Source organism: Acipenser ruthenus, chromosome 13, assembly GCF_902713425.1.
Source record: "Acipenser ruthenus chromosome 13, fAciRut3.2 maternal haplotype, whole genome shotgun sequence".
NCBI lineage: Eukaryota > Metazoa > Chordata > Actinopteri > Acipenseriformes > Acipenseridae > Acipenser > Acipenser ruthenus.
The window spans coordinates 26,001,954-26,022,296 of NC_081201.1; the positions used below are offsets into that span (position 1 = coordinate 26,001,954).

A 20,343-nucleotide genomic window follows, 5' to 3' on the forward strand; every position below is an offset into this window, starting at 1 on the left:
ACTGCTGCCGCTGCTACAGGTGCCTATTCTGTTCAAAAAGCCAGAGTGCCCAAAAGGCTTCCAATTGGGAGGGCTTCCCTTTTTTGTTTGAAACTCCAAAACAGCATGTTTGCATAACTTGTCTGGTTTACTGTACCAAAGCACACTATACCTAGAACATTGTGCCCTTTATTATTTGCAATGAGACTTCAGTGTAGTACAATATTAGTATCTATTTTCCTTCAAATATTCAGTTAGTTTAACAGTGCCTACTATGTTTATATTTTTATATTAAATGTTTATATTAAATTTAAGATGTCTTCGTTTAACTTTTGAAATTATGAACTATTATCTGACTCCAGAAAACCAAAAGCACTGCACACCTCATTTCTCAGTTACAGACTGCTACCACACGCACGTAATGTTTGGCCTCTGATGTAGTTCGAGAGTACTGGAAAGTGCCGTCAATTCTATTTGCCTTTTTGTGTAGGCTAGTGAGTAGGCAAATATTTACGACAGTAAGGGAAGTGCCGGAAATGTTGCTGTTAATAAGTGAGAGAAAGTCGCTTATCACTATCCACTCGCAAGAACTAAAATTTAAAAATGGAAACAGTAACGAATTGACGACCACAGTGGCTGTGAAAAAACTACCCGTGCATATACGGAACACCCACTTTGAAATGATAAAAAAATATGGAATTTACAACATGCCGACGATCATTTTTGCGTAATTATTAATCAAGAGTGAGGGACCTGGCTGGATGTCGATACGGCTGATGTCACGGGTGCTTGACCACTGGGATTATTATAAATTGAAACTGTGAAGAGAGAAACAATATCACGTTTTTTTTTTTTCACGAGTTGTTTTCTTTTACTGGAATGAGTGTGATTTTTTAATACTCAAAATTGTATACAATGCAACGGGATTCTGTAAACCTACAGCTTTAGCAGAGGAGGAGTGTTGACGTTCTCACATTGAGGAAGTGGGATGTGGCCAGACTGTATTTTGTGTTGCTGTTTGGGTTGCCAGAATAATTCATGTGGTACTATAGGACCTTGCAACGTAGTATTATTAAGATATAGACTTGGTATCTGATGGCTGCAAGTTAATTATTACCAGGCAGAATGAACGCTTCTGGTGATCGTATGACTCGAGCTGCGGTTACCTCGTCGGGTATTTAAAATAAATAGATGATCTAACTCAGCATTCGCCAGCTTTGAACTAGCAGCGTTGCCTCCGCCTCATCACCAGCATTCAAAAATGACAACTCAACACCAAATAGTGGACTCGTCTCTCACACTGGGGCAAAATCAAATTGTCAGCTGTGACAGCGATCGTTCTGCATTGGAAAAGGAAAAGAGGAAAAGCCAGGATGAATCACAGAAGCATATGAATGGATGTGTGCCACTTTCCCATCAAGTGGCTGGTCATAAGTATGGAATAGATAAAGTAGGTCAGTTGAATATAGATTTATTTCTGCTGTTTTGCCTATATGTTTTACTTGGTATACTATAAGTACGCATAGCAATATGGTACGGTTCAAATTTCTACGCCATATCAGAATAAGGACAGATGGTAAAAATGTTATATTGTAAATATTGTAAAATACATGTAAAGACATACCGATAGGAATTAATACATGATTTTTGTAATAATATGAAATCAATCAACCCAGTTACGAAATACATAAGCTAGTTATTGTGTAATACAATAATCCGTGTCTTGCTGGTGCTTACTGTACATTGTGTACAGTACAAACAGTACGTTCACTTTCTCACATTGATTGTGAATAACTAAGCGTTCTTTATTACTTGCACGTTTATACACCCTACCAGAAACTATCCGATCATTTCACTGATGATATATAACTGCACTGCACCCCTGGTGTCAACTGTCAAGTTCTTAAGTCATTATTTTCTGAGGGAGAGGTGGAGTTCTTTCTACCCAAGGTTCAGAGTCCGTACTTTACAATTCTACCTGTCGGTGTCAGGTGTGTTTCTTGGTAGCTACTACTTTACTCACGTGCAGACATGCAAGTTCCCCAAAGGGGTTTATCTCGCCCTTTCTGCGGTTACGTGTAACTGCTCTGAAGTTGTTTGTAAGAAAAAAAAGCAAATTTGTGCAGGATCTTCCAGGAAAGAATTATCAAAATGATGACATATTCTAGTTATTTGAATACTTTATCAAGATGGTCATTTGTAAAATCGATTACTGTTTGAGATTTGTGGTTACAAGCGTTTCATATCGTTTGGTGGTTACAGGACTGTTTTGTGAGGGTGTGTAACCTGAGTGTCAAACATACATCTAATGTCACGTACTGCAGAGTCCTCACAAGCCCAGTTATTTGCATTATGGCACCTTGCTAGAAATGTTAAAGCAATTTGTCATGATGTTAATAATATTTTGAAATAGAAAATGGAGTACAATATATACCGGTCTTCACCAGCGTTATGAAACCGTTGGCTTTGTATTTAAGACATTGTGTATTCCAAGGTAGTATATATAAACAATTAGTCTTTCGCTGATTTGTGTTAGGTACTGTTGGTACTTGACTTCACAGTTCAACACTTTTCTCCATTGGCATGCAGTTTTAAACTGCAAGGTTTGCGTTACAGTAACAACACCTACAGTACTTCACTGTACAGCACTTAGGGAATGCAGACTGCAAAACACCACGGTCTTTTAGGTTAGACATGAAATTGGGGGGAGTAAATAAAGATAGTCAGCAGTGTAGTAACGGCTTTCAGAAGAAAATAAAAAAAAAACCAAAACTTTAAGCCTACAGTATAATGGGACAGTGCACTTTCATAATGTAGGCTATTGCATAGGACAGCTTCCATACGTAAAGGCACTACATTATTGATTAGTGTTTAATGTAATGAAGTTGCTTCGAAAAAAGTCAATTTTGTAACTTTATCCAAATACGACTGACCATACTATTATAAGGCTATAGTAATAATACAGTTCCCGTGAATATGTGTTCCTTTTTCTGGTGGTAGAGGAGTATATTTGTAAAGCATTTCAGGCTGTGCTATAAACCATCCGAGGTCAAATATTTTTCACATGTATCTGAAGATTGTTACCTTATAAGTCCAAGTTGAAAGTAGCAAACTATTTCCTAGTGCTGTCAGTGATAAAACACCAAAAGGTCATCTGCTTTTTAATTTCTAGTTTGTTTTGTGATCTGAAACCAGGCTTGGAACCTAGCGATGCAGTTTCATTAACAACCTGCTGCAGTACGGCTGCTAGTACAGCAGAGCAGCGCATGCTCAGAAATGTTGTAAGGCATGGCAACTAGGTTTTAAGCTACTGTACCTTTGGGCTTCATACTGTAAATGAACCGATTTTATATGTTTTATGATTTTAGTGGCCTCTAATAGTTGCTTAACTTCAGCTGTGGTGTTTTATAGTAAAACTTAAATGGGTCTAAGTCAGTGGTGCACAGCTCGGTCCTGGAGTGCTGGTCTCCCTGCAGGTTTTTATTACAACCGCACCCTAAAGTACTTTATTGGACCTTATTAGAAGCTTAATTGGTCCAATTAACTAATTTAGGGTATGGTTAGAACAAAAACCAGGAGGGACACCGGCCCTCCATGACCTGAGTTGTCACCACTGGTCTAAGTGCTTTGCAACAGGAGTTTTATGCCTTCACCATATATGCCAAAAGGCATTAAGAAACTCAAACTTTCATCCATGTACAAGCACTGATAATGTTGCAGCCAATAACACAAGTAAGTCTTAAGAAATACTGTTGCTAATTACTCTGAAAATGAGTCATCATTTATTTTATTGCACATTTCAAATCAGCTCAGTTACTGTTTGAACACCAGAAGTGCATAAGAGACTCTAATATTTAACATTATGATTCATGCTGTATCTTTCCCCGTCAGTTTTAGCAAACTTTTGAACAGGTTTAGAAAAAGTTTTAAAACCTTTGCATTTTAGAACTTTTGTGTGAACGGCGCATGCACAGAAACCTACAGTACAATGTCAAACAGACTGTACTATAAGTGGGCAAATAATCTCCCTGTTGAAGAATTTTTAAGGATTTGAGATCTGGTGGTAAGGTTCATGGCTATTGGCTATTTCACACCATATCTGTTTACTGTACTTTACATACTTTTTTTCTTTTATTCTGCTTGGAAGTAAACTGCTATTATTAGTAGTACTGTAAAACTATAATTCTAACATTATGTATATTAATCATTGTTTTTTATATGTAATATATTTCACCTGTTTTATTCCAATTTGTATTACATTAGCCAGGCTTTGATGTTTAAATCTACAATAAGGAATCTGTTATTTGGGTGCAAACAGTATTTCAGGTGTGACCCACTGTGTGCACATAATACATTAAGTACAGTATGGGTGGTGGTCCTTTTTTTCTTTTTCTTTTTAAAGAGCCCTTTCATGTCTGATTTTTAGCTTTCATCTCATCTCTGTGGAGGTCTCTGGCGGTGAGCTCAGGAGAGTCATTTCTCTCTGATGTGAAATTATTGATTAGCTGCCCTCATACTGTATGGAATGTGAATAGTGTGTGGTTTACAGCACAGATGTTGTCTTTTCATTCCTTTAAAACTTTTCTAATCCCTTCTAGTTTTGCATCTTTATAGATTGTACTTTGTCAGTCTCAGAAACTCACATCCTTCTGGTAAAATAGATTTTTATGCAATTCTAAGTATGCATATCACTATCTGAAAACTCCCAGAAACAGACAATGAACACAAGAAAGTTTTCTATATCATTAAAAAAATTTTAAAAAAATACAGTGACTTTAATCGTAATTATTCAGTTACAATTCCTGGCATGCTGTACAATAGAAGACAGTACAAAACCAGTACTGCTTTCTTGAATCAACCTCTTGATGTAATCAAAATGAAGGTCTGCAAACATGATCACATTAAGATTTTTTCACTATACATACATAACAAAGTGCTGTTAATAGTGTGATTCAATCTCTGAGATCAAGTGGAAACATCTTTACATCTACAACCTAACATTAATTTAGGTATAAAAAGCAAGCAAAAAAATGGTGATCATTTTAAGTGTTAATATCGTTAATTTAGATTATTTTTTTGGTTTTGGAAAGCCGCTCAGTAAAATGGATCCCAATAGCTTGGTGATATTCTAGGCAGCTTTGAACTGGTATTTCAAAACGTAAACCTGTTTGTTTTATATTAGCAGCAATTTCTTTGAGGGGGATTTGGTAATGATCAGATACTGTGATACTAGGACCTTTCACAGGCTGCTACTAAATGGTAAAGGCCAGCATTTTTGATAAAGCGAGAGGCTGATCTTCCACAATGCTTTTACTTGTGTACTGGCACCAGGATGGCTTTTCAATCCTCACACTGTCATGCTGAGCCGGCTTCCAGCAGAAACGAATGAACTAGTGCAGCAAGAAATGCTGGGGTAGACTTTTGTTTTCTGTTGTGAGTGCAAGTGCTGTACAGTACAGTTTGTAGAGCTGGTCAATATACAGTAGCTGTTAAGTGTTTCAGTAGTAAGCCTGTGATGATGGGTAGATTTTTATTTTTTATTTTTTAAATTGTGAGTTCGTGGTCAGAAAATGTTGTAAGCGTGTGGACTTTAAGCTCTACAAATATTGATCAACTGGATAGCCTAATAATCTTTAACATACTGTGCAAGTCAGGAAAGAGCAGTTGTGTTAACCTAATGGCCCTTCCGCATTTTCACTGTATTAATAATGTAAATGGTATCTTGACTGCCATAGCAATAGGCCTACTCGTTTATGTTGTTGTTATATAGTAACTGGGAGTATCATGGCTGTCTGTTTAGATGAAACCGTTCCTAATTTTTTATGTCTTTAACAGGTATTTTGCAGCACCCAGATGGCACTGTTTTGAAGCAGTTACAACCCCCTCCTCGTGGTCCTAGGGAGCTGCAGTTCTACAGCATGGTAACTATTGTTTCTGTGGACAAGTCTACATTATTGGCCAACGTAATTTAGTGTGTAGTTTCTGGCAGAAGGCAATATTCCAAACTGACTGGTCAGTGATCTTCTGTCATTGAAACAGTTATTCAGGTTTTTTTTTTTTTTTTTTTTTATTCACGGTCATTTGTTTATCTACAATTCCCAAGAACTAAAGTGTAAATATAGTGTCATTTTTTGATGATACAAAATTAAATAAGTCATGCCTTGACATCACAGTTGAAAAGAGGGCCCATTGTCTTTCTATTCACAGGATATATCTGTATTTGCCAATCATTTATCTATTAAAATTAGTTTATTTTTTATTTTTTGTACAGTATCTGTTTTTTTAGTCATACAATAGTTCTTGCTGTAAATGAGGACCTCATTTGACTTGGTAATGCTTTGCAGTCATCCATAAGATTAATTCAAATACAAAATAGTTCTAAGATATGTACCCCAGAATTACCCTGCAGTCCTCATTTCCATTTACTGCCATGGCCATTGTAGTTTCATCACTGCTTTTCTTTAAAGTGTTAACACCCCTATGGTTTGTTCAACGTCATTGTGACACGATACAGTATCTGTTCTACTCTACATAAATCCAGGGTTGTGTAGCAGACACAGGATCTGCTGGCAGAGCAATTCAAGTGTACCTTAAATCGTGTTGCTTTTGAACATCACATTATCAAGTAATTGAGAATAAAAAAGAGTTTTGAGGGAGGAATGTTGCACAGTGGTGGCGTACCAATGTGATTCCATAGATAAAGCATGTTTAACAAACTCCTTTATTCTTCCCTGCACACATCGTTTTCATATCCATTAACCAGCTGGAAAAGTTGATAATGTAGCCAGGATTAACCATTTTACTGCAATGTAGAATAGAGGCGCACATAAATAGAAAGTAGGCCAGACAATAACTCACAGTTTTCAAATTGCTGTGTAAATCATTTCTGTTTATTAAACATAATCATTTTTAATTTTTTTAAGGCACAGCGTTATTTAAACACATAAAGGCACTGTGATGAATAGCAGCTGGGGCTAATACAAGACTTATGGTGGTTTTTTTTTCTTTCGTTTTGGCTGCAAAAGAGCAGTCTACTGCAATACAGTGTACAAGTACATACATTTGCGTTGCGTAGTGGAGGTTGTTTGTATACAATACATAAACCAGAGCGCCGTCTGGATTTTAATAGCTAATGAGTCAGGCGGTTTGCTGGAACAAGAAGTCTTTGTGGTCACCGAAACCCATGCGCACATACAAACACAAACGTGTGATACTGCATGCATTTTATCTATTAACAAATTTAAGATTCAATCCCAAAACCTAAAGTGCTAAATCTAAACTAGGCCCTGACCCACATTTCACATTGTGTGTGCTGTACTCATTCCCATTAGTTAGAGGGATGTCATGAGTTTAAGTTTGTTTACTGTGATTTCAAGGGACAGCGACTGTTGCCTTCACAAAAAGTCATTTACAGTATGAATAATGAACTTCATTTCTTTTTAAAGTAGTTCTGCACATTTATAAGACATTCTTAAAATATAAATGACCGTATTAAACTGGGTTTGATTCTCATTCAGGTGTATGATGAACACTGCTGTGACCCTGTCCTGTTAGACCTCCAGATGTATTTGCCGAAGTACTACGGCACCTGGACTCCAGCTGATGCGCCGAATGGTATGCCTTTACTGCTTTAGATTAACTGTAACACATGACTGTGCACATACAGTAGGTGTGCTATTATTTTGGCCTCATGTATAGGCTCATGCACTTTTTAAAAACTACATAGATTTTGCCTTTTATAAATACATTCCATCATTAATAAATAGAGACCCAGATTAGCACAAATCTTTGACTTCCTTGACACTGACATTAGATTGTCCAAGGTTAGTGCTAATCAAGGTCTGTTCAACCAGCCATATATATATATACAAGGTGGTGGTGTTTTAAGTGGTGTTTTAAAACAAATTCAAATTTATTCCAGTAACTTTGTGTGTAAATCAACGCTCTTGACATTTGCTCACCTGGTGTGCCAAGTTTAATAAAGCAGGAAGTTGGCATTTACAAGCTTGTACAGTTTAATGGTTTTTGGCTGTCTTTTTACTTTATGTGTAGTCATACAATGGTATTCTGACGGTACTTCTCCTTATTGTTATCACTGGTTCTCTTGGCTCATACACACGCATCATTATTCAGGAGTTTCTTATCCTTATTATTCTTAACTAGCCAGTGCAAAAACTACCGTGGTCGCAGTTTGAAATTCTCCAACTCAAAATTGGGCCAGTATAAAGAAGATGATAAAGGCTCTGCTACAGTTATTCTTTGTCACAGATCAATTGTGGCACCCACCATTTAACTTGTTTTATTCAGGTTCGCTGCTTACATTGTAACACACCTGTAGTGTGCTAGTATAGCACTCTGTATCACTGTACTTTGATTTGTTTTCCCTACTAATCCAGATAGCCCTGGTAACCGTGATTTACCCTCTCTTCATCTGAGTTATGCAAGTGCAATTGAGTGGGAGTAAACCACAACTTGTTTCCTGAATTTTCACACGGCACTTGAAACACTATTTTCTTGTTCCCTTCTCTTTTCTGTTTGTTTTAATCGTCTGACTTTAGATCTGTACCTTAAACTGGATGACGTGACCCGCAAGTTTAACAAGCCATGTATAATGGATGTAAAAATAGGCCAGAAAAGTTACGATCCCTACGCCTTGAAGGAGAAGAAAGACCAGCAAATCAGGAAGTACCCCTTGATGGAAGAGATTGGCTTCCTAGTACTTGGCATGAGGGTAAGTGGGTTACATTTTATATTAAGGTTTCCCTGAGTGGCAAAGACACGTCCACATGGTGTGCAGGGTGAGTCATACAGTCAGGGGAGCGCAGGTTTGCATCCTGGCTGTGTGAAGTTGCATCGCTGGGGATTCCACAGGGAGTCTTGCATTGGCTCTCCCACTCTTGCTGGTTATAAAGGCAAAATCATCATCATTTTGGTGATAAAAATGGTTAAAGCTTTTTGACAGCCTGCCATTTGAGTGGAGTTAATTTCCCTTGACCTCTTTAAATATAGTTTTGAAAGGATTATTTATAGAAATGTTTTAAGGTGGGTTTTTGAGTACATGGAATTCTATGGAATGTATAAAGAGCCATGGGTGATGGAGTGCTTGAAATGCACTTTTCCAAAAATGAGGAATCTAATGCAAGTCAAACCTGAACTTTCTTAACTATATACTTTACTATTCTTTATTATTCCAGCCACAGGTGTATGGATAAGGTGAAAGGGTTAGTTAAGAGTTAATGTTAGTGGGAAGTGTGTGTTTTCGTGTTCCGTGCTATCTCGTCTTGTTTGTGGATTTATGTCTGAGTGTTTTGTATTGTAGACCTTTTGTTTTGGCCCTTGTGCCTGTTATTTTGTTAATGTGTTTTTGTTCTGTTTAATGTTTAGTGTTTTATTTGTTGTTTATTATTATTATTATTATTATTATTATTATTATTAAATGTGCACACCAGCATTTAAACCTGCATTCTCTGCCTCTGAGTCTCTAGGGCACAGTCCCATTTCTGACACCAGGTGTTGTAAGGATGATGTAATTGACCAGGCTTTTGTAACCAGGAAGGCAGAGGCAGAGAATGAAGATTTAAGCTCTGGTGTGCACGTTTATTTACATTAAACAGAACAAAAACACATTAACAAAATAACGGGCACAAAGGCCAAACCAAAAGGTCTATAATACCAGAAAACTCATGAATGTAAATACACAGCCCAACCACCAGCCATGAACCCCCCCATCTTAAAAAAAAACAAAAAAAAAAAACAGGATCATTTAAAGCAATTACATTTATTTTAAACCAAAGCAATTCGATCGACAGGTTTTATAAGTGCTGTTTTTCTGTTTCAGTAGCCAACTAGGAAATTACATAATAGTACACTTAAACTTCAAATAAGTAAAACTCCAAAAGACAAATGCGTGAATCAACCTTATTTATAAGTACAACTCTGGACTTCCACAGAGAAGTTGTCCGATTCCCAACACATTAAGTAAATTGCATTGCTATAAAAAGACAGGCGTTACATTCCCAGTTTTAGATTCACAAATTACTATAAAGAAAATAAAAAGGTTTTCATACATTAGTGCTGACAGTGTTCTAAATCTCAGGCCATTCAGTCAAGTACTTCAATTCGTTATAATGTTTCAAACTAGTTAAGCTTGTACATTCTCAGGCATCCAAACCGATATCTTGTTTCAGGTCTGCTGATAATAGTGACTTTTTTCAATCACAGAAACAAAGCAAATGCATTGTGTCAAGTTTACACAACAGTTAACTTGTTTACAGTTGCATGATACACTCACATAGCACTAGCAAACAACCAGGGAAAGGAAGGACAGACGTACAAATACAGATACAGAAGTGGCGCTCCTGTTGTTGCGCTGCCCTATATATAAGGTGCAAAAATATTTACCGGAGCTGAGCTCCGGACAGCTCCGTCTGAAGTTAAGCCCTGTATGTACCTAATATCTAGTTGGGTCATTGTTTGCCGTGATTACAGCCTTCACATGACGTGGCATAGACAACACAAGGTACTGGATGCTGCTTTGAGGCATAGTTTTTCAGACTTGACTGGTCTATCTGTCTTTTCCCTCTGTTATTCACTAACTGTTTGCTGCCACAACTCTCTCTAGAGCCCCATTCACACCGGCATGCTTTACTCAGGTCAGATCCTACCTGGGTCAGGACCTAGTGTCATTCAGGTCGGCTACGCAGTTTCACAATGCTTTTGATAAAGCAGGGCTGGGTGACAGACGCAAGTAAACAATACGCGTGTCAGTTTTATTTTTCACTTTTGTACCCCTGAACATCTCCTATGAATGTTTGTTAGTGCTTCCTAAGGAGGTGATGAAGTTCAATGGCAAACTCCGCTGATGGAACAACAAGTACCTCTGGTCATTTTCAGTAGGTGCTCGTTTACCTTGTCTTGCACACAAGGTCATATAGCTCACAGTTAAATATAACTTAGCCTGGGAATTATTTTTGGAAAATGTCAGCATTAGCCATATACTTTCCTGATAATAACCTCTTTATAAACATAATGCTATGATGTTAAAGCAAGTTGTAATTTTAAAACTAGACACTTGTTTCTATTTCAGTTAACTTAAAATCTAAAATACAGATCATTACAGTGTGTAACCTACAAAAATGATGTTTCAGAAATCACATTTATTACAATGTAATTTGTTTTATGTGTTTGTCAGCGATTGGGACATGACAACGTCATTTCTGCCACTCGCAATACAGGTGTGGCAAACACGCCTTCTACTACACCTTTCAGTCAGTTGTACAGAGTAATCATTAACTTATCTTTATTCTGCCTTGAGCAATGAATTCACTGTTAAGGAAATCAAGGTTAGTCACATTTTTTTACTGGAAAAGGGTAATTTACAAGCTGTAAAAAGGGAAGTGTTACGTTTGTGGGTCATCAGTGAATAATAATGAGTCACAGAGCATTGGGTGTTGACATGACCCACAGGTGCGCAGATTTAATTTAACACAAGTGCTGCCACTGGGGTACCAGCAATGGTAGCCCTAGTGTCAGATTTAATAAAGAAAACAAAACAAAGCTAAAAATAAAAAAGTCTCACTAAAAGAGACGTCCCACTTCAGGAACCTACTACACTATGAAAACCCTCTCTATACTGTTTGAGATCAACATCCCCTAAACTAATCTACTGCTGTTGCTCCCGAAATCCCGGCCTCCCAGCAATTGCGGGTCATTGCGACGGTCCTGGCTGGGCAGAGCCTTCACAGGCACCGTCTTGCAGGTGAAGGGTTCTGTAGTAGTTATCCTGCAGAGCGGACACTCTCCTTCTCGATGTTAACAAAGCGCCGCTCTGCATGCAGCCTCCCCGGGCACGCCCCCCAGCCAATCCGGACCTTCTAATCAGCTCAACGCCGGGCGAGCCTACCTGCTCAATTGGTTGCCTAGCAACGCGTCACCCACGCAAGAACCAGCTACAGGGTCCTCCTTGTGACACAAGCATATTGCGCCACTTTTTTAAAAAAAAATCAATTAAGAATGAATAGTGCGTTTGTGAAAGGTTTTACTTTACTTTCTACAGACGCTTCTACAGTATCCTGGTAAAGTACAGGAGGGTTCAAAGGTAGCCAGAATGTATGTAGAATACAGAACAGTGGAACTCTGCAGTTCCAGTTGCAGCAGCAGACTATGGATACAATTGGATAGTGTAGCCTTAAAGAACCTGCAAATCATGAAGCCATTCGCTAGGTTTGCAATTCCTGTAGTTGTGCCGCTTTCTTACAAGACACTCATTCAAGGCATTGTGGAAACGAGTGGTGGTCACATTGAGTGCCAACCATACCATCCTATTCCCCTGTGTATGCTATCACTGCCTGCACATAGACACATATTTGCCCTGGCATGTCTATTCTCAATTAATGCTTGAACCACCCTATATCCACACTTTGCCATGAAATGATTTTGCACGTATTTCCAAGTAATTGACAGTTTGGTAATATAGACTTTATTACTAAATGTGATTTCTGAGACAGCAACCCAATTCATAAAGGATCCAAATAAATGCAGAAACTGCATTTGAGTCTTAACTATCTTAAATCAGTCTACTCATGTAAAAGGCAGTACTCTCTTGATCACTCACTGGCCTGTAAAAAAGGTCTGTTACTGATATTTTCTGGAGTACAGTTATTATTATCGATTTCTTTTCCAAGATCGGTTGATGTTTATTTGTTTCTGGTTTCTTCCTCACAGGATGGGTCAATAGAAACCACAAAGCATTTATAGTTGGGGGTTGTTTGAAAAGGAAAATCTTTGTGTGATTAAATTACTGTGGTTAAATACAGGGGCCAGACTGACCTTTTGTTTGTTGTTGATTGACAGGCTTTAAATCTTCTAGAATGGTGCAGCAAAGGGTTTATCATCGATGAAGCAATAAAGTTGTAATCTAATTCAATGGTACTTTCCCTGTATAAATCAAATAGAAGTATTCCCAGTGATACAGAATATTGACCCAAAATAATTTCATACTTATTTTATTGCAATACTATCACATCAATCCTTATTCTTGTCATTTCCCCCCTCCCCAATGTATGTCTGGGGGAAGTTGACAAGATCAGATCTGGTTAATAATGATGGGAATCTGGGGGTAGTAAACTCAGAATTGTTTATTAGACATTCCTTAATGATTCATGTATTTTTTCATAGTTTTACAATGTAAATGTTACATGTTAAAGTGGTACTGAACAGGCTGTAGGGTTTAAAACACAATGCATTACTTTCTCTAGCTTTTTGCTGTACGTACTCCTGCAATATCTTTACATCTTTTTCACTGTTTTCATGGAAATTCCAAGGCAGCAGCAGAAAACGCTTTGCAAAAACACTCCTAAACTTTTGATTAAACAATAATCTTTTAAAAACGTTTTGTTCTCGTCATTTTATGAGACCTAGTGTGTGTAAGTGATGTTTTTGAAATACAAATTTACCAACCTTTGTAATATTGAGATGTGTAAAGATGTTTCTGTATTTTGAATTCATTTAGAAGGTGATTTTGAAGGATACATTCTAGTGAATTCTCTTCTTCCACAAGACAGCAGTGCTGTGTCAGTTTCTCAGCCCTGCCCTGGAGGCAACACTCTCTTGGCTTGGAAACGTGGCCCTCTGTGTGGTTGCTGACTAAAGTGGCCCATTATTGCAAATTGCTGGTATGCTACTGATTTTGAGATATGGACACTTGCCCAATAGGAAATGGGCTGAGACCACCAGACACGGGTAGCTCATTTATAAAATGACCCCACAATTAAAATATTGAGATCTGGCCCGCCTGCTATAAGCCAGCATCTGTTTAAACTGTTTTTCAAAGGCATACATTTACTGGCACAGCTGAATGGCATGGCTAACATTTGTGCGTGTGATCAATCATGATTGACTTGATGGATTGGAACGCCCATTTGCATGCGAGTTAATGGTTTGGTGTTCTAGATATTTGTATTATTTTTTTGTGAGCGTGATGAGCATGAGGGCTATCGCATTGAATGTTGTAGCAATCTTGTCTTTTGGGGTAGGTAAAATAAACCTTGTCGTTCTTGGCAGTAAATGGCTAACATTTGGTGTACCACTAAATTCTGTTTAGGGATACCAAGATAATATGTAAATAAGAGGTGGGGTTAATAGGCAATAAACTTACCACCCCCAGGCATTCGTCATCCCTAAAAAATGGATAACATTTTGGGGTAGCACTGTTCTTGTGAGATGACTTGCTCTGTTAAATAATTTGCACATATTTGAAAAGGGAACAGTGTCCATGCACAGTGTAGTAAGGAACACATTTCTCACCCCCGTGCATCACAGCAGGGGTGTTGAACAAATTTTTGAGTTACAATACATTACACTTATCGTGAGTATAATCATTGCTTTAGTATGAAGAGCTGAGAGCGGGGACATGCTGGAGGGAATCTGTGTCTTGAATCGGACTCTTTGTAAATCAATTAAATGCCTCCCAGGTCTGGAGTGCAATACTCAGAATGTGGCAGCAGAGGGCCCTTTTTTGAACACTGAGTGGTTATGCTTTTCTGCCTGAAAATAATACAACCCCCAGTATGTAAAAACATGTAGTGCATTTCTTTGTTGTTGTGTGAAACACATATTAACACTGTATAAGAAAATATGTTTGCCTTTTCTTGGCTATGTGTAACTTCTTCTATTAGGGAACTATAGGTGCCCTCAAACAGCTCAGTCATGACATGCTCAGATAACATTTTGCGTGGAGGAATTCATCAAACTGTTTAGAAAGAATCAAGTGAAACTACTCATATCCATGTTTATTGTTTTGTAGATATATCTTGTGAACACTGACAGCTATGAGACCCATGACCAGCATTACGGAAGAGGCTTGATGAAAGAAACAATAAAGGATGGTAAGTAGTGTGATACACAGAATAAATTATTAATATAGAAGAGCTCCAAACTGAATGTTCACTGTCTTTTAATAGCTTTCAAAGTTGTTATTGAGTCCTTGAAATTCCTTTCTTAATTATTTGTCATTTGGGCATGTAATTTATATATTTTACATGAGAGCATGTCCGGGGAAATTCATGACTTTGAGGTACCTCATTTAAGATGCTTCCTCCTCCTGCTGTTCAGTCAGGCAGAGACTGGCAGTTGTGTCAAATTTTTTTTATGTGGACTAACGTCCATTGGGAGTTAAGTTGAGAACATCAAACTTATTTTGACATAAGCAGGATTCAAACCTATACCGGTGAAGTTCAAAGACATTATAGTGTAATAGCCCACTCCCTTCCCTTGTGAAAAAAAAGTCTTCTAATCTTTTTTTTTTCCCTCTATAGGTTTAACCAAATTCTTCTTTAATGGAAACAACGTCCGGAAAGATGCCGTCACAGCCAGCATTCAGAAGGTCCAGAAGATCCTGCAGTGGTTTGAGAGCCAGAGCCAGTTACATTTTTATGCAAGTTCCCTGCTGTTTGTGTACGAGGGCTTGCCTCAGCAAGCAGCTCAGATGAAGCGGAATGCCGGCAGTCTGGCAGACGTGAGCGCCGCTCCCAAAGGCTGTCACACAGACGGAGAGGTGCTGGAGTACAACAATAATGTCCGCGTGATCGGCTCCATGGAGAACGGGAGGACGGTGACTTCGCTTGGCCAGAGCCTCTCCAACATGTACGCACTCCACAAAAAAGGCTGTTCCCAGGGACATTACAATGACGTCCCCCTGCAAATCGAAACCAGCGAGCAGGATAACAGCTTATGGAAACGCACTACTCCGCCAAACGGTAATGATAACAAACCCCAACTGGAAAAGGAAAGCCACCATATGCCAGCTGTGATGCAGAGACCAAACGAGGTAGAAGTTAGAATGATTGACTTTGCTCACGTTTTTCCCAGTAATACCAAGGATGAAGGGTATGTCTACGGGCTCAAAAATTTACTGACTGTGCTGCAGCAAATCCTAAATAATTAAACCTCTCCCCGTATTGATGCTGTGGTTGATGTTGCACTTCTTTTTAACATTGGGGCCAATATCAAAGAAAGAGCAGCAGCCGTCATGGAAATAATTCTGCACTAGCAGTGATGCATACTGATGTTTGTAATTCTTTGTGTATTACGTGCTTGTTTCGTACTACTGGTAACTATAGTTTAATTTTATAATTATCTTACTCAGGAAAACTAATGCATAAAACATTCATTTAAAAAAATAATAATAATAATTTGGACAACTGATGTGACTAGTGGGAGGATTACGAAAAATAAGTAGGCTATAGCTTATGGATATAAAATATATCCTCTATTTTAGAAATAGCCCCAGAAAAAAATAATGAAACTGAAGAACTACTGATTTTTTTTTCAATTTACTATAACTAGTTCTATTTCTATTATGTTAGCTACAAAATAAACAAATTAACCTTGAAAGATATTTTTACGATAAATAGCTTATATGACTTAAACGTTTTTTTTTTTTGTTTTTTTTTTGCTGCCAAATTGTTATAACATTTATTCTGAAGCTCTGGAAAGAAGGTGTTGCAAGGTATAAATGGGGGGGGGGGGGGGCTTGTTTTTAAAGATTGGAATGGGTTAAATTGATTGAAATAGTGCTTTTTTATATTTATTAGCAAATTATCTTAACATTATTTTAGTGTAAATATATGAATTGTGCTGCTGTGTTATAAGGAATATACTGTGGAATGGAACTACAATGCTTCATGATAGGAATTACCTATGTACTGGCTAGAGTTTAATATGAAGTGAAATTATTTAAGAAAACTGGCAAAAAAACAAAAAAGTAATAAAAAAATCTCTCATTGTTGTATATCTCATCCCCAGAAAGAGACTGACACATTTATTTTGCACCCCCAGAGCCAAAACTCCAGGAGTAGCAGCGGTCAATATGTACATTTATAACTAATCTAAACATACATAATGGTATAGAAGGCAAATTGGGCTTTTACAACTTGGCAAAAGCAGCTATATATATTAACGTTTCTTATTACTTAAAATGTTTTGCTTTAGTCTGATGATGATATTTCCCTTAAGTTTGATTTTAAAGTGGTACTAACCAAGGCTTTTAACCTGTCATAGTGTCATTATTAGACATGCCTAAGGGTTTCATATGTTTTAGTTTTTTGGACTGTTCTTTCACTTTGATTCAGGTTTGGCCGGTTTGTCTTGTCGGAACGCTAGTGAGTTCACTTCCTGTGTTACAGGTACAGTAATATGTGTATATATATAATATGTATATATTTACATATTTACTTGGTTTAGAATCCTTTTCAGGCCATTCAGAGCACCTGTTCCCCCATGTTATAAAGGCAATTGGCTTATAGCCAATTAGGAATTTGGAAATAGGAAAAATGAGCTTCAGAAGAGCCATAGTGAAAATAAAGTTCAACAGAGGTTCAGAAGAATGGGGAGAATTTGGGTGCAAATGTTACTATGCAAATCAGGGAATGTAGGTTGCACTTTAAAAGGCATACATAACAATTTAATAGCATTGTAATAACTACGATGTCCTGCTCTTACATGATAACTACTGGTGGAATAAGTGTATTATTACATGGAAATGGCCAGTGCCATGGTGTTACTATGTAATTAAAAATGTTGTTCACAAATTAAGTATACCGTTGTTACCATGTAATAGCCGGAATCATTGGTAATTACTTGGTTGTTAAAATGTGATTGCATGGCTATTCATGCACTAATATAAAGTGTGACTTGAATGGAAAGAAAACATTCTTGCATAGTAACCTTAAGTTACTGCCATTTGTTTTTGTAGAAATTCTTTGGTCAGGTAAATCACTAAAACAATTACTAGCACAGCTGTACCTTGAACATGAGAATATTAACAAAGTGTATTACTACTTTTCTATTTTTATCTACATCTGTGTCCGAAATCAACAAAACTCAAAAGGGTTAATGGCAAATTGGTTTAACGAATAGATGCACCAACAAGGGCATTTTAGTTGTGTAATGAAGTTGCTTAGGAAACATGCATCTCCTTATGATTATATTCCATTCCAGTATCCTAGGGATTTATTAATAATGGTAATATGAGTATTTATTGTTAATTGTTTTTAGTGATGGAATTGGTAGAATGAACTAGCTGAACTAATGAAAGATAAAAAAGATAAACTACTATCAATTATATATTGTTTTCACATCTTTTTGGCCCATAAATAGTTCCTTTCTTGGTAAAGAATGGAAATAAAAGCAAACAAACAGATAATAACCTTTTGTAAACTAACTTATGCATCTCAGAAGAAACATTTTAAAGTGACCCTGTCCCATACTCCTTTAAAAAGAATGTAATCTATAAACTTACAAACCAGTATTAAAAGTCTCACCATGTTTGTAGTAGGACAGACAGTGTGATGTAGTGGCAGTCATGCTTTAAGGGAGTGGGGGTGGTACAGTACTTTAGCTTTTCATCCCAGCAAGACTACATTGAAGGCGAAACTATGAAAGAATGTAGTAAATGGGCACCAATAATTTATTTTTAGTTTAATAACATTTTGTGATGGATCATGCATTTCATGTTTCTTCCCCAAGCTCTTTAAAAGAGTGATAACGAAGGCAATCACTGGTCCATGTTCTTTTCGTTTGTTATTTTATTTTGGCAAAAAATATCTTTAGCAAAATGAGTGGATCAGTGACAATGTTAAAACTAGTAAGATGAATTGTAAATATTGAATACTTCATATTGAAATTAGTGAAGTGACCTTTTGCAATTGTCAGTTTGGTGCATCTCTGGGCAAGTTCAGAGGTCAAGCTAACATGCAGATCTTCTATTGCATCTAATCTGCACACCAGTGCACAGGCGGATCGGAACATTACAGTATATGTGAACCGTTAATCGACCTATGCAGCTTATTTCAAAGGCTATTTATTTGCAGTCTTTTTATTGTATGGTTTAATATCATCTCTTCCTTTTGTTTACAATAAATTCTATGAATCTTACTGGTTTACTGTTTTCATACACCTAGAGAAGTTAACTTCATACTGTATACTAGTGTAGGCGTAATATGGCTAAAATGTTCTCCCTCCCTGAAATGAGTTAGTACATGTTTTACCCCAGAGCAAGTCACGTTATTATGTACAGCATATGCATGGCAGTTAGGCTTAAGGGTGTGAGAATAGGTTTATGCCTTTAATTGTTTTTGCTGTGAAGGATAGGAGAACTTTCCCTGTGTATTTTGGTGTTAGCAGTCACTGCCATGTGGGCAATTTAACATGCGCCTGGTTTTAAATTTCCAAATAAGCAGGTAGTGCACAGAAGCACTTTAGTAATTTTGGGACTGTACTGGATCTGTTTATAAAGCATCACACAGATCAGGGCTTGACTTTAACTTTGCCATAAAACATTGTAGACTGGTGGTGCAGACCCTGATTAGCACTGATACAAATCTACAGAAACATCCGTACTAACCCGGGCTCTGTGAATCATTAAGCTTCATTGGTTCAAAAGTTTTAGTTTTGTCAAATTATGAACAATAGTGGTAAACTGTAAATCTGAGCCCTGGTATTCTTGCTTAATGAGGTTTCTGGAAGAAATGGTGTCTTGCATCCCTTATGCTTTTGCCTAAATGTTTTCTATTTTGATCTCATAGTCTTTGTCCCAGTTGTGTTCTTTTTTGTTTTGTTTTGTTTTTGGATTGTATCTGTATTTTTTTTTTTTTTCTCTTTTCGTTTTTATCATGGAATCACAGAGGAAAGTGTTTGTGTGTAATTGCTGTTTCTTTCAATCCAATGGAATCAACTACATTTAACTAATGTTATTGCCTACTTTTGTAAATGAAATAAATATGATAAATGATATTTAGATAAAAACATAATGCCTGTATATTCTGCTAATTTAAATTACTAATAAAAAATTACTCCACAAAAAAAACGCAAACTGTTTATTCTTGGGTGCCTTTTAACTGTTCCTTCATTGGTAAGTTTGGAAGAGGCATTTTAGAGCAATGCCAAGCAAACCACAGACTGTATAGAACTTTAAGGAGTAAGTAGCTTTGCATTTAATTTATTATTATTATTTTTTTTTTCACTGTTCCCTTACCTTTTTATGTTTGTAGTCATTCTTGGCAGAAGGTTCTTAGACTGAGTTGAGGAACTGCTCTTCAGTTCTTGTTGCCTGACAAAGGCATATGCAATGTAGACTAAATCAGGCAAAGTGTCTACAACACATCAAAAATGCTTGTTGGCTTTGTACAGTATGTCCCAGTACAAGCAAATATCTTCATCAGAAAGAAGAAGAACCTGTGATAATACCGCTAGTGCTAACAAGAGGAAATTGATTTTAAAAAGCTTGTTAGCAATTAGAACTATTATAACAATCTGTTGTTAAAGTTGTTTTTTTGCCTCAGCCTGCAGCTCTTGTGGACAGTATTT

General features: G+C 37.1%; 1 protein-coding gene across 1 annotated transcript; it reads left to right on the forward strand.

The window, feature by feature from the left end:
• The first annotated feature begins 450 nt into the window (after window positions 1-450).
• On the forward strand, window positions 451-19,711 carry LOC117418532 (inositol polyphosphate multikinase-like). The gene is made up of 6 exons (XM_034031679.3): window positions 451-1,433; window positions 5,815-5,900; window positions 7,497-7,593; window positions 8,538-8,710; window positions 14,783-14,864; window positions 15,294-19,711. The coding sequence occupies exons 1-6, from the start codon at window positions 1,241-1,243 to the stop codon at window positions 15,920-15,922; spliced, it is 1,260 nt and encodes a 419-aa protein (XP_033887570.2). The 5' UTR covers window positions 451-1,240; the 3' UTR covers window positions 15,923-19,711.
• The last annotated feature ends 632 nt before the right edge of the window (window positions 19,712-20,343 follow it).

What these genes read in the sequence shown, in the direction of transcription:
- LOC117418532 (XM_034031679.3), top strand. Translation starts at nt 1,241, where the DNA reads ATGACAACTCAACACCAAATAGTGGACTCGTCTCTCACACTGGGGCAA. An exon ending in TCCTAGTACTTGGCATGAGG is followed by an intron (nt 8,711 to 14,782) that starts GTAAGTGGGTTA and finishes ATTGTTTTGTAG; the next exon opens with ATATATCTTGTGAACACTGA. An exon ending in GAAAGAAACAATAAAGGATG is followed by an intron (nt 14,865 to 15,293) that starts GTAAGTAGTGTG and finishes TTCCCTCTATAG; the next exon opens with GTTTAACCAAATTCTTCTTT.